Below are 15,745 nucleotides of genomic sequence, written 5' to 3' on the forward strand. Positions count from 1 at the left end.
TACACACAGAAAGCTCAGTGGAACTCAGTAAGAGGTCACCCTCCCCCACTAGAGTGAGGTCTCATTGTAGAGTCCGATGGTTGCTTGTAGAAATGACCTGATCAACGGTAACACACAGTGTTCAGCTGCAGACATTGCTGCTAAAGATGACACAACCAATTATGACAGACAAGTAGTTGGTGGTGAATTGATGTTATTAAACAATTATTTTGTCTCATTTGTTTACTTGGGTTTCTTTAATCCAGTTGGTAGAATTTTCTTTAATATCTGCTAACATCCTTTGTCAAAAATGCAAAAACAGAAAACAAAATGCTTTTATATTTATGCATGGCACCGCATCTTTTCTGTTTATTGAATGCGTGCGTTTTGAAGGGAAACCTGAATGCGTAAATGTCTTTTCAGTAGCAATCTTGACACAGACATCACATAGACCTACAGTACCAGATGGTCTACCGAATACCTGAGAGTCCCCTACTCCACACAATGGTTAAGGGGTTGCCCCTTGAACCGCCCAGAATTCCCCCTGGCAGACTAAGCATAAGCAATAGAACAGTGTGGAAGAGAAGATAACAAGACCCAATCCAGGGAGACAGACAAAGACCTTCCAGGCAAACAAAGCCTGAAACCACAGCTGTTTTCTGCTTTGACATCGGCCAACGGGAGACTTTCTTTCTCTGAGATCGGCGCATCTCCTCGTCCTGCTTCAGCCGCCACCTTTTATTCAGCTCAAGCAAGCAGTTACATAATATGTAATCCTTTCACAATTCCGTCATGCACTGTCACACAACATATCATTCTTGGTTCCTGTTTTTCATGTGATACCATCTGCTCCCAAGTCTTTTATGACTTTCTTGCACATATGGGGCAACATGACCCAGCAGTTAGTGTCCCCAGTGAGCATTCCATCCCAGTGTTTCAAGTGCTGACTGGTCATCCATGTCATAACATTTGTTGAAAGCTTGCACCAGGCCATATATACTTCGCTACTTTGCTTTTGAACCATTAAATACCGTTTTTCACCTACATAACAGCCATTCAGAAAGTAACATAGGACTGCATACAGGAATAGACACTAACATCAATTCTCTGCATTAATCCACATCATCTTTACATCATCCCCCCTCAATGCTGTTACACTATTAAAGTTTCCTCATACTGCTTACATCAAATCTTCACCGTCTTAGTTAAGACTGCAGGAGGTGAACTACAAGAAATATTTTAACATATTGTGGCACACAGCACCATGGGTTTGGATGTGGTGAAGAGGGACACAGAGGCAGCATTCATCTCAAACATTTTATTAGAAAACCTGCACGCAGGGAATTAATGCATTCAATCCAATGACCCCCTTTCTAAAGGACCCACACTTCAAGCTGGCCTTCTCCATCTGCCTAGCACCCCCAGACTCTATTCCAACACATTGGCAAACACAGTCACTCCATCATTTCCTCCAGAAGTGCCCCAGTGGTTGCACAAGCACATCTCACATTTTCCCCATAATGCAACTATTTACATTAGACAGGTTTCCCGCCTAGAGCAGTAACGCGGGTCTTTACAATATCCTAGGAAATCATGAGTTTTCAACGCTAAACTGAAACGTTATTTACGCTATACTTTTTTGGGACATGTGCGCTGTCCTACTGGGTACTAATGTCTCACACTGGATTCACTTAAAATAAGCAGAGCCACAGAATAAATTATAACGCCAAAAGTGTATTTTCAATGTCTAAGAATAAGATTCCTGCGATCAGCCTTTCTTCTACTATCCCTTACCGCTGGATTTCGTAAACAAGTTTAACGTTAGGGGGCGCTAGTCAACGAAGCGCTCACAGAGGTAGATAATTTCTGTACCTAAATATGCATTTCACTACCATGTACTAGTGTCAACACCGTACTACTATTAAAATACATATAAATTAACGATCCTGACCATGCATCGTTCCAACACGACTTAGTGTGAAAGCTCGGACCAATAAGAGGCTCGATTGAGCCTCACGTGGGTACATGCGGAAGCACAGAAGACATTCTTTTAGGTATTTTATACAGCCGAAAGATCCGCATGACCGAATTACTTTGAATAGAAGCCTTTTTACGGTTAAACAAAAAGGTAATTGCAAAGTGGAAGTAAACGTAAATATTACTATGGTGCAAGTGATACCTAAAACACTTATAACAGTGAAGCTGCTCAAACTGAATATGCTGGTATTTCACAATCACGTTCCATCAAATACTAAACTCTTGAAATAAATCCGCTATACTGAAAGATTCTTCAGAGGAAACTTTTGGCCGGCACGTGCATCATGTACACTGCTAACCACAGCACTCTGCGGTTCTGACTTTTTCGAACCACAAGCGCGGAAGGATACGCAGCGTTCTGCACGTAGCCACAACACGCCCCCGGGCACGCTGAGGAATACGTGGAATGGGCGACGTTCATTAATGGCCGCCTCAAGTCAAATCACAAGCCTTATAGTCTCCATCTTATATTATCCTTGCACATCGTTCTGGTATTTTTCTGCAGAGTAAAAATCATCGGTTTACATCAGTCATATGTGAATTTTAGCCTTAAATGCATAAACTTTTAATGAATTTAGATTATTAGGGTTAAATTTACCAAGCAACTGTAACAGACACACAAGTTCGATGGGGGGAACGTGACAACATCCGCATCAACAGGTCTTAAAATACATTTTAGCTGCTCTGAATTTTAAACAAATATTTTAAAAAGAAAAAAAAAGCTAGCCAGTTGCTTTGGGTTCATTCGATGCGTCACATAATTTGTTGTAAAAGGAAAACCTTGATATAATTAAAATATAGCTAAGGTTTTGTTTACTGCTTTCAAACACTACGTGTAATATCATTTCGTGTGATGTTGCCCCTTAAAAGCCATTTTTTGAATGATAAAATTCATTTCTAAGCTATATATACCTATTCACGAAAACATCTTCTGTATTAACTGGTACGATTATTCAATTCGAGTAAGTTAAAAGCTCTTTAAACAAGCCAGATGAAATTAGCAGCTAGCCCCATAGCTACGACTCTGGTGCATCTTTATATTGCGCTTGACACCATCAGTCTCCGAACAAGAGGTTTCCATAGCAGCCGTGACTGCGCTCCAGACCTTTACCGAGCTCTAAATGGCCGGCCGGCAAGAAAAAGAAAAAAAAAAAAAAATGACGTCACGTTTCCAGGACGACGAGAGCCGTGCACGTGTCTGGTATAAATTCAGGCTGCGGAAGACGAAGTCTGTCCAGATACTGCAGCATCCCTACAAGGTAAGTGAGATACAGGACAATCGGGGGCAATACCAAGTATGCTACTTTAATATAACTCGTTTTAGTAATAAACAGTAGTTTAGATATGTCAATACACATACATTTTAGTTGAGCCTAAGTTTCCCCCGTAAAAATGTTAGGCCACTCAAACTCAAAAAGATAGCTGGTGTCGCTTCAACTTATTCATCATGAATGTTCCAAAAATTAAACACATAATTGTAATGGTATTGCAGTTTGTGTGTTATCTTAAGAAAAAGTATACTTTTGCAGCTGTATTACATGCGTTCGTTGCGCAGCTAGGTTGAATGGGATACTCACTCACTGCAGCCAGCGGAAAGTAAGTGGTTAAGCTCACAAATTAATAATTTTAATGTAGAATTTGCGGACATCACTTACTAAGTGACTTAATATTGCGCACGTGTTCGGTACAAAAGAGGAAAAAAGGGGACACGAGCTCGTGACGCGGTTGATGTAGGGTGCAGTCTGACTCTGTACAGGAAATCCTAAAACGTACGTGCTTCGCGGGCTGCGCTTCATGAGTTCTGCGATTGCGTCACACTGTTCCAGAATGTACCGCGCGTCCAACATCGGCGTGCAGCATCTCTCGAACCGGGATAACAGGTCCTTAAGAATATTGACTTGCCTTACTCTTACATATTTAAAATATTTAATGTTTGCTACCACAGTTGAAAGTAAACGAGTTAGCTTTTCAAAGATATCGCCTGTAGACGGGCTAACATGTCTCAACGTACGCGGTTACGTAAAATTAGCTTTTCAAGCCGGGGTTGCGAAACTGGTACGGAAACGGGAAAGCCCGGTTGCTGAGGACCCAGATAACTCAAATTTGGCATAAGTTGGTTATGAGTGAGGTAAAGCGCGTTTAAAAAGCCTTCCTTTCTTATACGAGTCTTTTATTGGGCCATAGCTGGGTTTGAAGGTCGTACCTGAGCACAAGGTCATACGCTGGGAGATGTGGAGGAGAGTGGCAGGCCCGGCGTCGTTGCGGCCTCATAGACATGTACAGCCCTCCTCATTAACATGCAAATTTATTCATCCAGCGCACATGCAACTCATCACACCCTCTAATTTCAGAGTGTTTGGTTATATATAAATTCATTATAAAACCCTTCTGTTCAGAGTGCCTTGTAGTGAACTTACTGTAGTACTTTCTGGACATATTTTCCATCCAAGGTGACTCTCAGTACTAGATTCACTAGCGACGATGACTCGTTTATCAGTACACCATAGCAATGTGATGTACATATACAGAAATGGGGAATTTGGTCTCTGATTCACTTGAACATGCCTCTGGACTGAAAAAGAAAAGGGGTCACTTTGGGGAAAACCCACCCAAGCACTAGGAGAACATGAAGTCCACACTTGCTGAACAGGGATCAAATCCATGTCCTTTAGCTACACCCAGGCGCTGTGAGATACCAGTGCTATTGTGCTACTTTCACCGCCGTCTTCGACATGCATTTGGTGGATGAGTACTGAAGATGTCCTTATATGATGCACCCATTTCGTTTTGTGCTGTAAGGACCTTCATCCATCAAGCTGGTGTATGCTCTCTTGAGGCCTTTTTCCATTCCTTTTACCTCCACACTTCTAGTTCCTTATCTACTGAATGCACTTTAAAATTCACAGCTTTAATTAGGCAGGAATGAAGTTGTCTAATCCTGGTTGAGGTGTATTATACTCTTGTTTTTGTTTACCACTGAAGTATGTTAAATGTTTAGAGACCACCCCCCACTTCAGTAGCCTGACTGTAAATGTCTGACTCCCTTCTTGGTGTAGATGTTAGAAACAGACTTATGGCTTATGGATGGTCAGCTGATTCCAGGAAGGTCCTTATGATGATAAGATACTGGTTCAGGGCCCCTCTGTGCCAGTAGAATTACTGTTGTGCAATCTTATAGTTTGCAATACCACTTACAACATGGCCATTTGTGCATTTAAAAGTTTGGGGGGGATTGATGTACCTCTTCCACTGAAGAGTGCAGTGTAGTCATGTACTGTGTGTCTGACCACATGCAGGCAACTCCCCCAGCACAAAGTGCGGCACTTAATTTATTCATGGACTTAACTGGAGAGTGAGTGTGTGATGCTTGTGCTTAGGTTTACTTCACCCACAGTGTGGTCATGTGATGCCCCTGATGAGCAGTAATTACCAAGTCCTGTTTAAATCCAGCCTGCCTTTTTAGAGGAATACTGGAAATTTCCAGTTCATGTTTTCAGGTGTTTTACAGTATATTTTGCTCTTTGTTGGAAAGATGAATTGTGGAGATACTTTTTAATAAAGTCTTGATAAATACTCTGGAAGGGTGTTACTGGTGTATTATTTCTGAAACTGTGCTTCCAGAATACTTGCCTACCTTGGTCTCAGTGGTTTGGGACAAAGTATCCAGGTTTCTTCAAATGCTTTGTACTGTGAAGTGGAAAACTATGGCGTGAAAATCTAAACAGAGTTTAGGAAGTCCTCTGTGTGCATGCAAACCGATGAGGTTTCCTTCCTGTTTCTTGGATAACAACAAAGCTAGTGGCACTCCCATAATTGTGTTCATTGCCTCCTTCAGCAGCATGTAGCAAGGTAAATCATGGTGGCATCCTCCATGCTTATATGCTTTTGTGAGGTCACTGCACCACCTCTGCAGTGCTAGTGCATTATGGGAGTAAGGCAGAAGGGCAGAGAGGATGGCAGGAAATAAAGGAGACCTTAAGGTCACTGCAGTGTGGAACTTCATGCCACAATCTGCATAGCATCAGCCTCCTGCTTATTGAGCTTCTTGTTGTTCCACTAGCTTGCTTGTCACTGCTGATGGAGCTCTGTGTAAATGGCTGCAGCATGAGACTGCAAGACTTGCACAAAATGGCTGCCATTGTCCTCACCTGATCCTTGTGCTGCTTATGGCCCCCCTCCCTTGTCTCATGTAGGCAGACTGTGTGGGATGAAGCTCAGCTGCACTAAACACTGGCTCTCTCACTTGTCTGTTTTCATTCTTTATTTTCCTTTTCTTTCAGATTTGTACATTTAAATTGAAATTGCTACAAAGCTAGGTTATTTAAACTTTAAGTGAACTGGAAAACTTCAGTTCCCCTTAGGAAAACCCAAAAAGAAATACTGGCAATTGTTTGGGAATGGGAGTCAATTGTATTTTTCCAGTGTTTTTTGTCCTCGTATTAAGGATGTTTTCTGCATGAATGGGTACCTCTTAATGTTCTTTGGAGAGTTGACCTAGATACTGCGTTACTGCTTACCACCTTAATTTTAAAGTGGAGAAATATTGCATATGAATGGGGAATGGTGCCAGCAGAGTGCATCTACACACCTCAAATTAACCTGTCCAGTGGACACAGTTAAATGTTTGTACAGCCATAAATTTATAAGCTGTTCTCAGCGTGTAAATTGAACAGCTGGCCAGTTTGGCTCTTAAGTGTAGCAATGAGAGGCCCAGCACTTGCAGTAACACACAGAAGAAGGCTGGGATCGATGGGTGGCTAAGAAGGCACTCTGCTGCCCAGCTCACTGCACTATGAAGTCTTTATGCTCAGGGAGCAATGGAGCTACTGGGTCATGTTTGTAAGGCTGAACAGGTTAATTTGCCAGGGAAGGGATTCTCCATTACAAATGGAGAATGCCAAAAATACTTGGTTTTTAAAAGGTACCAGAGTAGGGAAATGCAATTTACTGAGTGTTGAAAGGAAGGGACCTCATCCTTGCTGTAATTTAATGTTCTTGTAACTCACCTTGTGAGTCTCCCCCCTCTGGTGCCTGGGCCTGGCCAGTTTGATATGACATGCTTCTTGGAAGCTCTGAAATGTGTAGGATGTGGTACAAAGTAATTGTGTGTGAGATATGAAAAGTTTACAGGTACAACAAAATTGCAATACTCACATATGCGAATTGTTACTGAGTAATGTTTTATGGAGTGCTTGATAATTTTTAATTGGAAAAGCATGTATGCAGCTATTGCTATGATGCACACATTCATACAGTGGTATGTGATAAACTGTACTCAAGAATCATGTTTGGAGCAGATCTCTCCCTCTGATGTAATACACTTTTTATATTCTCAGATAACTTTAGCCATGCAAAAATGACAGGAACGAAAATCTCGAGATGCTCGTTCCCAACAAAATGGCACAATCATATGTCTGCAGTGTCGGAGAACATTTCATGCGCATATCGCTCTAATCGGCCATCTGCACACGCACAACGCACCCCTACCCCAGTCTGACTAGATGGTCCTTGTCGACAACGACGGACAAACACACAACACATTGGAGAAAATCGTCTGCCAAGTTAAGAAATGTAAATGGTGTGCCACACTGCAGCATTGATGCTATATCAAAAAAGAATGCCCCCTTCAGGCCAGTTTTGCACCCCCCCCAAAAAAAAATCCTGCAATATTGTACTAAAAGTTGGAATAGGTCACTAGCAAATGTTTTTAGTGACTGTGGACTGGATTGCTCTGACTCAGTCCAGTTTATGTAGGGCAGTCAGTCAATCCAGCCATGTTACATTCTTTAAAAAGAACCATAGGAAGGTGAACAGATTACAGTAATCTGGCACAGTTGGATAGAGTGCAGTGACAGTCTCTTACTAGATAGATTAGCAGATGAGTACTGTGCCATGCACATTCTCACCAAAGTCCTCTACATTCCATGCTGTAAATGGTGTTGTGTTGACAGTTGTGACAAGGACTGTAGGCAGGAGAACCCTACAGCCATTAAATCGGGTATTTTATACAAATTTTTCCAACAGACATCTCCTAAATAGTCTGAAAATAAAGTGCATTTTTCCAGTGAACTGGAAGACACTAGGATAGTATCAATCACGGTGTTTAAGATATTAAGCCAAACTTAATTATGGTTGGTCTTCACCAAATTCCAGTGCCCTTGTTGTGACCTAGGACAGTTCCAGTAATCTGTCCTGACAAAACTAGAACGAGCAGCAGCGTTAAACCCCCCCCTCCCTGTGGGAGGAGTTGTTGGTAGTGTCCTGATGTCAGGGTAGCATAACTGCTGCTACACTGAAATATGGACTGTTTCAGTCAAAACAGATGCTGTGTTTAATATAGCTTCAGATGTACTTTGCTGACCTAACTCTGCCAGTGTTTTATTTAGTAGCGCTACCGACCTTATGTTTTTGGTTATTGATTAGTTTGGATTCCAGTCTCTGAAATGTATGGAGATTGAGTCTTGCCTTTGCATAAACCTAATGATGGAATAACTAGTTAGGGTTCTGGACTCTACTGTGGGTACTGGAGGGGGGGGCTTTATTCAGCTATGACCATAAACAACCTCTCCTTCAATTACAAATATTGATTATAATAGGAAAAGCCAGACAAATCAATACTGCCCTTGCCTATGTAGGGTTCTCTACTTTAGTTTGTATTTATTATTGGAAAGAAGTGAGGTGGACAGAAAGATGGTTTCATTCTGACTTTTTTTTTTTTTTTTTTTTTTTTTTTTAATAAAAGACTTAGTGTCATTACTCTTTTTAAACCAAAAAGGGGGCACATTGATGAATTGACAATCTTTTTTCTCTTTTAAACAAATGTGGCATTCCTACTGCACTTCTCTGTGGACTGAATGTCTTGCTTCAGTGTTAAAAGCAAAGTGTGTGTTCCTAAATACAGCTGATTAAAATCTAAAAAGCAAAACAAGCTTTTAGCATTGCCTGACTTCATATAACTTTCAGTAAACATTTAGGTTTCTGTATGTACGTAATACAAAATGGTTTTTTAAAGGGTTTGATACATGTACTGTTTGTGGTGTTGCTGTAGGATTTTCTGTACTCTTCTCCCCCCCCCCACCAGGAGGGGGGGAAATTCCCATGAACCTTTGGCAAAGCATCTGACGCAAACATAACGGGCTGCTAAAATCCTTATGCAGTCTTTACCTTCTGAGCAAACTTGAGACTGACCAACATCTCATAGTTGTAGCGCTGGTAATTGCGCGCTCTCTCTCTCTCGCTCACACACAGCTGAGTCTTCCTGTGCCTCGGTTGGATCCTTTTCCTTTCTTTACCCCTCTCCTGATAACCCTTTATTTTGACAGGCCTTATAAGGCTGAAGGGTTTGCATACTTGACCTGCTTCCGGTACAGTTCAGCCCTTGCTTTTTGATGATTGGAACAGAGCGACACAGCCTGCCTCTTGCTCTTGCACCGAAATTTTGTATTGTGACATTATTTCACCAACAGTTGCAATCATGTAGTCAAGCTTACATTCTCTGCAAGTACATGCATGGATTTGCTATAACCTTTTGCTCTGTGTGTGTGCTGCAGCTTTTATTCTTTCCTTTATAAAATCTTTGATCACTGTCTCAAGCTAAATTTTGTAGAATGTCTGCTCAGCCAGCATTTCAGCCCCAAGGCTCATGTATGCATTTTTTAGTCTGTCAGAATAATGCATCATAAAGTAATTTTGTTTTGTACTTGTAATAATGTAAACTGCATGTGCAAATGACTATATTTTACATACTTGGTATGTAAAAGTAATGTAGTAAAGGCAAAATGCTTAAGCATAATTATGCTCTGAAATGTAATACTGTTGCTGTATGAATGTGAGCCCCTAAAACTTGTGGGAACTCCAGCAGGACTGAAAGGGTGCCCCTGCTTTGCCCTTTCATTGTGTGAAAGCTCTCAAAAGATCAAGTGAATGCCCAAGAGGATAAATCACATGGACTATTTGGATATCCTCTGGAATAGTAAAAGGGGCAGAGGACAATGAAACTTTCTAAAGCAAGAATTAACTGCTTTTCACAGCCAGGTTGCCTCATGCAGTTTCTCCCTGAAACAGTGCACAGTCCTTCGAAGTGCTTCCTTCCTTGCTTTAGAGGTTGTTGCATAATGTCATCTTGCTCTGCTGGTAATCTCTTTTGGAGTAATCTTACTTTAGGGGAACAATTGACTTGCTGCTCAGCAGTTTGGCCTGTTATAGCTCTTCTGGGGGAAGTTTGTAATGGGTTGTGCCAGCACCTCAGACTTGTTCTAGGGGGGTGTGGGGAGTTGGAGGTGAAGGGTTACCAGCTGCAGTTTAGCCAAGCAGGAGAATTTAAAGGTCTTAGTTTTCTGCAGTTAGGCTAAGTGGTAGGGCATACATTGGTTTATAGTTGCCCTCTTGCTTTTTTCCCTGCAGGTTCACTACACACCTTTCAAGTCACAATCATGTCAGAACTCGGTGTTGGAATTAATGGGTAAGCTTTACATCTTTCTCAGAATACATGTTGTTTAAAATATATACCCTGTGTCAGACTAAGAGAAGCTGGGGGCACTGCGTGCAGCATAGGCCATGTTTACTGTTGACCTGCAGGATTAGCATGGATCAGAGTAGCAGTAAGCCCTCATTGGTAGAAGTGGTCACAGACATTCGCATACACAAAAACCTGCATAGCTCCAACACAGTTCTGGTTTGTCTGTTTGTTTAATGTGGCATTTTAAGGTATCTAAAACACTTTCTGCTAGACCCAAAATTAGTATTAAGAGCAGTAGTGTCTACACATGCATATGTTCAGGGGAGGTAAACTCTCTAAATTTTATATATATATTATTTTTTTGTTTCTAGATTTGGCCGCATTGGTCGTCTGGTACTTAGGGCCTGCCTCCAGAAGGGAATAAAAGTCACTGCCATCAATGACCCTTTCATTGACCTTCAGTATATGGTGAGGAAACTTACATACAGTATGTAGGGTGCTGAATTTTTCAGTGCAGTGGCTCTTCATTGAGCTGTCACTTTTTTGATGAGAGCACTTTGCATTGCAGTAGGATAGTCTTTTAAAATGCACATTTTAAATGGTTTTCTTGCATGTTCTGCTTTAGGTTTACATGTTCAAGTATGACTCTACACATGGGCGTTATGACGGTGATGTGCACGCTGAGGATGGCAAGCTGGTTGTCGGCAATAATGTCATCTCTGTGTACCAATGGTGAGTGGAGCATTGGGGGGGGCATTGAAATGTTAAATGCAGTGGTGCCTTGGTGTGTGAGGTGACAGTACAGGAGTCCTGGGTCTCTCTGCCCTATTCTTGCTACCCTTTTCTTCTCAGTGAAGAATTACCTCCATCCACACATGTTGTTATAGTCTTTTCAGGGCTGACGCCACTGTTCTTTTAGGCCAAGATTCCAGTGTCAACATAGCATAGTGTCATGAAAGGCCTCTGTCAAGAGGCTGAGGAGCATAGAGCATACATTGGTCAGAAGGGTTTTCATAGTGGCTCAGGGAATTGGGGGGGGGGGGGGGGGGGGTGAAAACTTAACTACTTTAGTCTGTACTCACACCCCTGATTTTGGAGCTTCTGGCCAGTGATGAATGGCCTTCAGACATGTTTGCCTCTTCCAGTATGAAGCCAGCTGAGATCCCCTGGGGAGAGGCAGGAGCGCAGTATGTGGTGGAGTCCACTGGAGTCTTTCTGAGCATTGAAAAGGCTTCTGTGAGTATCTAGTATTATCTGTGTTGTGAACTTTCAATAATAACCTGATATTTGTATGACTAATAGAGCTCAGTTCTAATAATGGTGGTCACTCAATGGTGAGGTTGGGTTTACTGAAACTCAATCATGTTGCATAACTCAAGTTTGAGTGTACCTGGGTATCATTTGTATCCTTCAAACTGGGAAGGGAAGTAGATGCATCCTGCAGGTGTTCAGCATCTCTGAAATGCTGCAGAAATGCTAGGAAGACATGTGTGCCAGTTTCCTACTGACAACTAAGTAGGAGCTTTTGAAATATGGTACTTTACAGCAAATTCCTGTGTCTGACACTGGTCATCTGATTGCATAGAGTTCAGTTAGAATAAGGTATTCATCCTGACAATGTAAGTAACCCTGGATACAACCAGATGAGCAGAATATGCTTCAGTCTCATTAATGTACTTCTGGTTTCTACAGGCTCACCTGCAGGGCGGTGCTAAGCGTGTGGTCGTCTCAGCCCCTTCTCCTGATGCCCCCATGTTTGTGATGGGTGTCAATGAAGACAAGTATGACCCTTCCAGCATGACCATTGTCAGGTGAGGTTGGCTGTTTTTAGGTACAACATTCATCAATCAGTATATTTCAAATTGTAAATGCATCTTAAAAGATGCATTTATTTTGGGCAATTTAATTTGTGCAGCTGTGTACATGTGTATATCTTAGTCTACAGTAAGCCCCCATATTTGCTGAAAAATTATGTAACTGGTTTTTGCAGCAATGCTTCGTGTACTACCAACTGTCTGGCTCCCCTGGCCAAGGTTATCCATGACAACTTTGGAATTGAGGAGGCACTAATGGTAGGTAGTCTTGTCATCTTGTGCTTTTCTTACTCCTCTGTAGAAACTTTTAAGACAGTTTCTTCTGCTGTTTTTCAGACCACAGTCCATGCTTACACAGCCACCCAGAAGACAGTGGATGGACCCTCTGCTAAAGCATGGCGTGATGGGCGTGGTGCACACCAGAACATCATCCCAGCCTCCACTGGGGCTGCAAAGGCTGTTGGCAAGGTTATCCCTGAGCTCAATGGGTAAGTGCTGAGGGCCTGTAGGCCCATGACCTCTGCATTAATTTGTGGTTTTGCTTCTAGTGTTTAACACTATTCCTCCTGCTCTTCTCTGCATCAGGAAGCTAACAGGTATGGCATTCCGTGTGCCTGTGGCTGACGTGTCTGTGGTGGACCTTACCTGCCGCCTCTCCCGACCTGCCAGCTATGCAGAGATCAAGGAAGCAGTGAAGAAGGCTGCCCATGGGCCAATGAAAGGAATCCTGGGATACACAGAGGATGCTGTGAGTTGAGAGGACATCATGGGTGGACATATGACTGCATGTGTTGCAGTCTTTATAAACTTTTTTTTATATATATAGAACTTGGAGAATGCATTAATATTAACCATATAATGCTGTTGATTCTTTAGTTGCACTTGGTCAAGAAGTAATATAAAGAACTTGATGTTAAATGTAGTAATTGTTTACTGTATGAAGTCTGGTGGTTTGAGATTGTTTAAAGCATAACTTTCTTTGTAGGTTGTGTCCTCTGACTTTGTTGGAGATGCCCACTCCTCCATCTTTGATGCTGGTGCAGGCATCTCCCTCAACGACAACTTTGTCAAGCTCATTTCTTGGTAAGCTTGGAGACGACTCATGCCGCTTTGCTGCAATCCACTTGTTCATTGCTCCCTTATACCTGAATGTCAGAACTGGGCTGGGCATTCTATTGGCCCCCCTGACATACTTCTGGATTCATTCAACTATTAGTTTATAGCTGACTGTCTTTCTCCCCCCTCAGGTATGACAATGAGTTTGGCTACAGCAACCGTGTGGCTGACCTGCTGTTGTACATGCACTCCAAGGAGTAACGTTCCTGCCCTCTGAAACACTGTCTCTAAAGGAACCTCCCACTCCTTTCACACAAGCATAGCCATGACATAGTCACTCCCTGTTCTGTACAAGGCGAGTTAGTCACTGTAGTCTGTGTGACCAAGTGGTTTTTTTTTTATTTTTATTTTTTCCCCTTTATAAAAGTTCCTCATTAAGGCAGTTTTGACTTGGAAGTATTTGTCTTTGTGAAGCCCAAAAGCATTGTCATAGGTGTTTCCATACTGGGTGTAACCATCTAATATTGCTGTTAAAGACTGAAATAAGTTGAGAAAAACAAGCAGCTCTAATAGAGGTAAACAAAGGTTAATAAAACCCAAACAAAGATCCTTCATTGTGTTGTCATTGTATGATTAAAATGATTTATGCATCTTTGCCCATAAGAGCCTGGGTTCAAAATGCTGTGAAGTTGACTATTCAGTTACTGCTAAACACCACCTGAATTGGGGACAACACTGATGGAAAGCAAGTTTGGACACAAGATGTGTGTGTTTGGGGGGGGGGGGGGTTCTTTCTCCCTGTGTATAGTGTTAAATTAAGTGCAAAGTAGTGAATGTAGAGGATCAACCTGCTGTGCCCATTTTTAATCTAGGGAAGTCTTAATTTGCAGAACTGGGTATCTTGCTGAACCAAGTAAGGTTATGCATCTTTCTGTGACTGTCAGCTTTCAAGCCATGTCTACTACACCATGTGTTTACACACACCAACCACATGAATGTACAGTGGTCATGTGTACTCAGTTACCAAGCTACGGTAATTGCACACATTCCGAAAGTGATTCATTAGCAGGCTAGGCTGCTTGGACACCACTGTAAGCATGCAAAAAAAAGTGGATAGTTTATAGGGGATAGATAAACATGATTTAGAAAAACCTTGACATGTTACCAAATCAAAATGGCAGGTACTGTTATTTTAATGAAAGTATTCACTCAACTCTATAAATAGAACTGAAGATGGATTGATACAAAAATGTGATTTCATTAACATGAAAAAACATATTTCAGATGTACAGCAGAAAGAAGCATACTTCTACACTGGTAGACAGATTTGAGAGTAACTGGAAAGAGCTGAAACTTTATAGATTTCATTACAAATCAGTCCAGTAAAAATGATGCTGAATGAAGTTGGTCTAAATCCCTATTTTGTTAGCTGCAGCCTTTACTGGGTTTGGAGGATTTAGGATTAACATAGGATGTGAATAAAAAAGGAGCTCAGATTTCTTTTAGTTGTGTGCTTAAAGTCCATGTGAGAGGTTTTGTGCATCTCGTTTTTAATTTGGTGGCAAACCATGGTAAAAGGGCATAACCCCTTCTGAAAGTATTTAACATTGTCTCAACATTGTACTTGAGTCATAATTTCCAGCAAAGAAGCAGTGCTTCTTTTTAAAGAAATGTGTATTACTAAGGACTAAAGCTGACCTTTGAACACTTGAAAGCAGTTTGTATCAGTAAATGAATCTGGCATAAACATTAAATAAGGGCATTACCAGTACAGTAATCCACTGGAGAATACATAAGATCTACAGGGTGCCCTTGTGTAAAGAATGCTCATATTACAATTCAGATGTACCAGCACATGTAATTTGTAAAAATTAATTCCAAATGCCAGCTTTTGGTGACAACACATTTTAGTTGCCTTGTAGCAATAGTCCTGCTTACTAAAGGAGAAATGCATCTCTCAGAAATTGCCTGGTTTTCATACTGTAAAATTACCCTTCATGCAAAAGTTAAAGAAAAGATTAACAAGATTTTTTTTAAGTTGGAGATGAACAGAACTCAATTTTATGTGATCAGATTGACTATTTATTTATCACAAATAACTGCACAAATGCCTCAGTGAAGAGGTTATGACCTGAGTCAATACTTACTAGAAAAATTGCCTCATCAGTGTTATAATTATTTTATTGAGTCCATTTAGCAGCACATTACAGTAAAGAAAAGAGATGGGCTACAATTAAAGCAAAATCTATATTTTAAAAATTACAGCAAAAATAAAAGAATAAAGCTACAAAATAAGTTTTAATTCAACTGTAAAAGAAAATAATTTAAAAAAATTAAAGCTTGTCCAGTGCAGGGTTGTGGTGGTTCAGAGCCTGAAACTAGAGGATGTGAGTCCATCAAA

At 41.3% G+C, this 15,745-nt stretch overlaps 1 protein-coding gene across 2 annotated transcripts; it reads left to right on the forward strand.

The window, feature by feature from the left end:
• The first annotated feature begins 3,209 nt into the window (after positions 1-3,209).
• Positions 3,210-13,958, forward strand: gapdhs (glyceraldehyde-3-phosphate dehydrogenase, spermatogenic). Of its 2 annotated transcripts, XM_018726925.2 has the most exons (11): positions 3,215-3,275; positions 10,420-10,477; positions 10,846-10,942; positions 11,100-11,206; positions 11,620-11,710; positions 12,167-12,285; positions 12,465-12,546; positions 12,625-12,776; positions 12,874-13,036; positions 13,274-13,371; positions 13,536-13,958. In XM_018726925.2, exons 2-11 carry the CDS (start codon positions 10,449-10,451, stop codon positions 13,603-13,605), a joined length of 1,008 nt encoding a protein of 335 aa, XP_018582441.1. In that variant the 5' UTR covers positions 3,215-3,275; positions 10,420-10,448; the 3' UTR covers positions 13,606-13,958. The 2 variants fall into 2 exon arrangements, with proteins under 2 accessions (XP_018582440.1, XP_018582441.1); XM_018726924.2 differs by having other exon boundaries at positions 3,210-3,275; positions 12,465-12,776.
• Positions 13,959-15,745: the final 1,787 nt, after the last annotated feature.

The sequence above is a fragment of the Scleropages formosus genome, chromosome 18 (genome assembly GCF_900964775.1).
Source record: "Scleropages formosus chromosome 18, fSclFor1.1, whole genome shotgun sequence".
NCBI lineage: Eukaryota > Metazoa > Chordata > Actinopteri > Osteoglossiformes > Osteoglossidae > Scleropages > Scleropages formosus.

Excerpts from the sequence above, each read along its gene's own strand:
- gapdhs (XM_018726924.2), top strand. The coding sequence starts at position 10,449 with ATGTCAGAACTCGGTGTTGGAATTAATGG. Across the intron at positions 11,711-12,166 it reads TGAGCATTGAAAAGGCTTCT|GCTCACCTGCAGGGCGGTGC; the intron begins GTGAGTATCTAG and ends TGGTTTCTACAG. Across the intron at positions 13,372-13,535 it reads TTTGTCAAGCTCATTTCTTG|GTATGACAATGAGTTTGGCT; the intron begins GTAAGCTTGGAG and ends CTCCCCCCTCAG.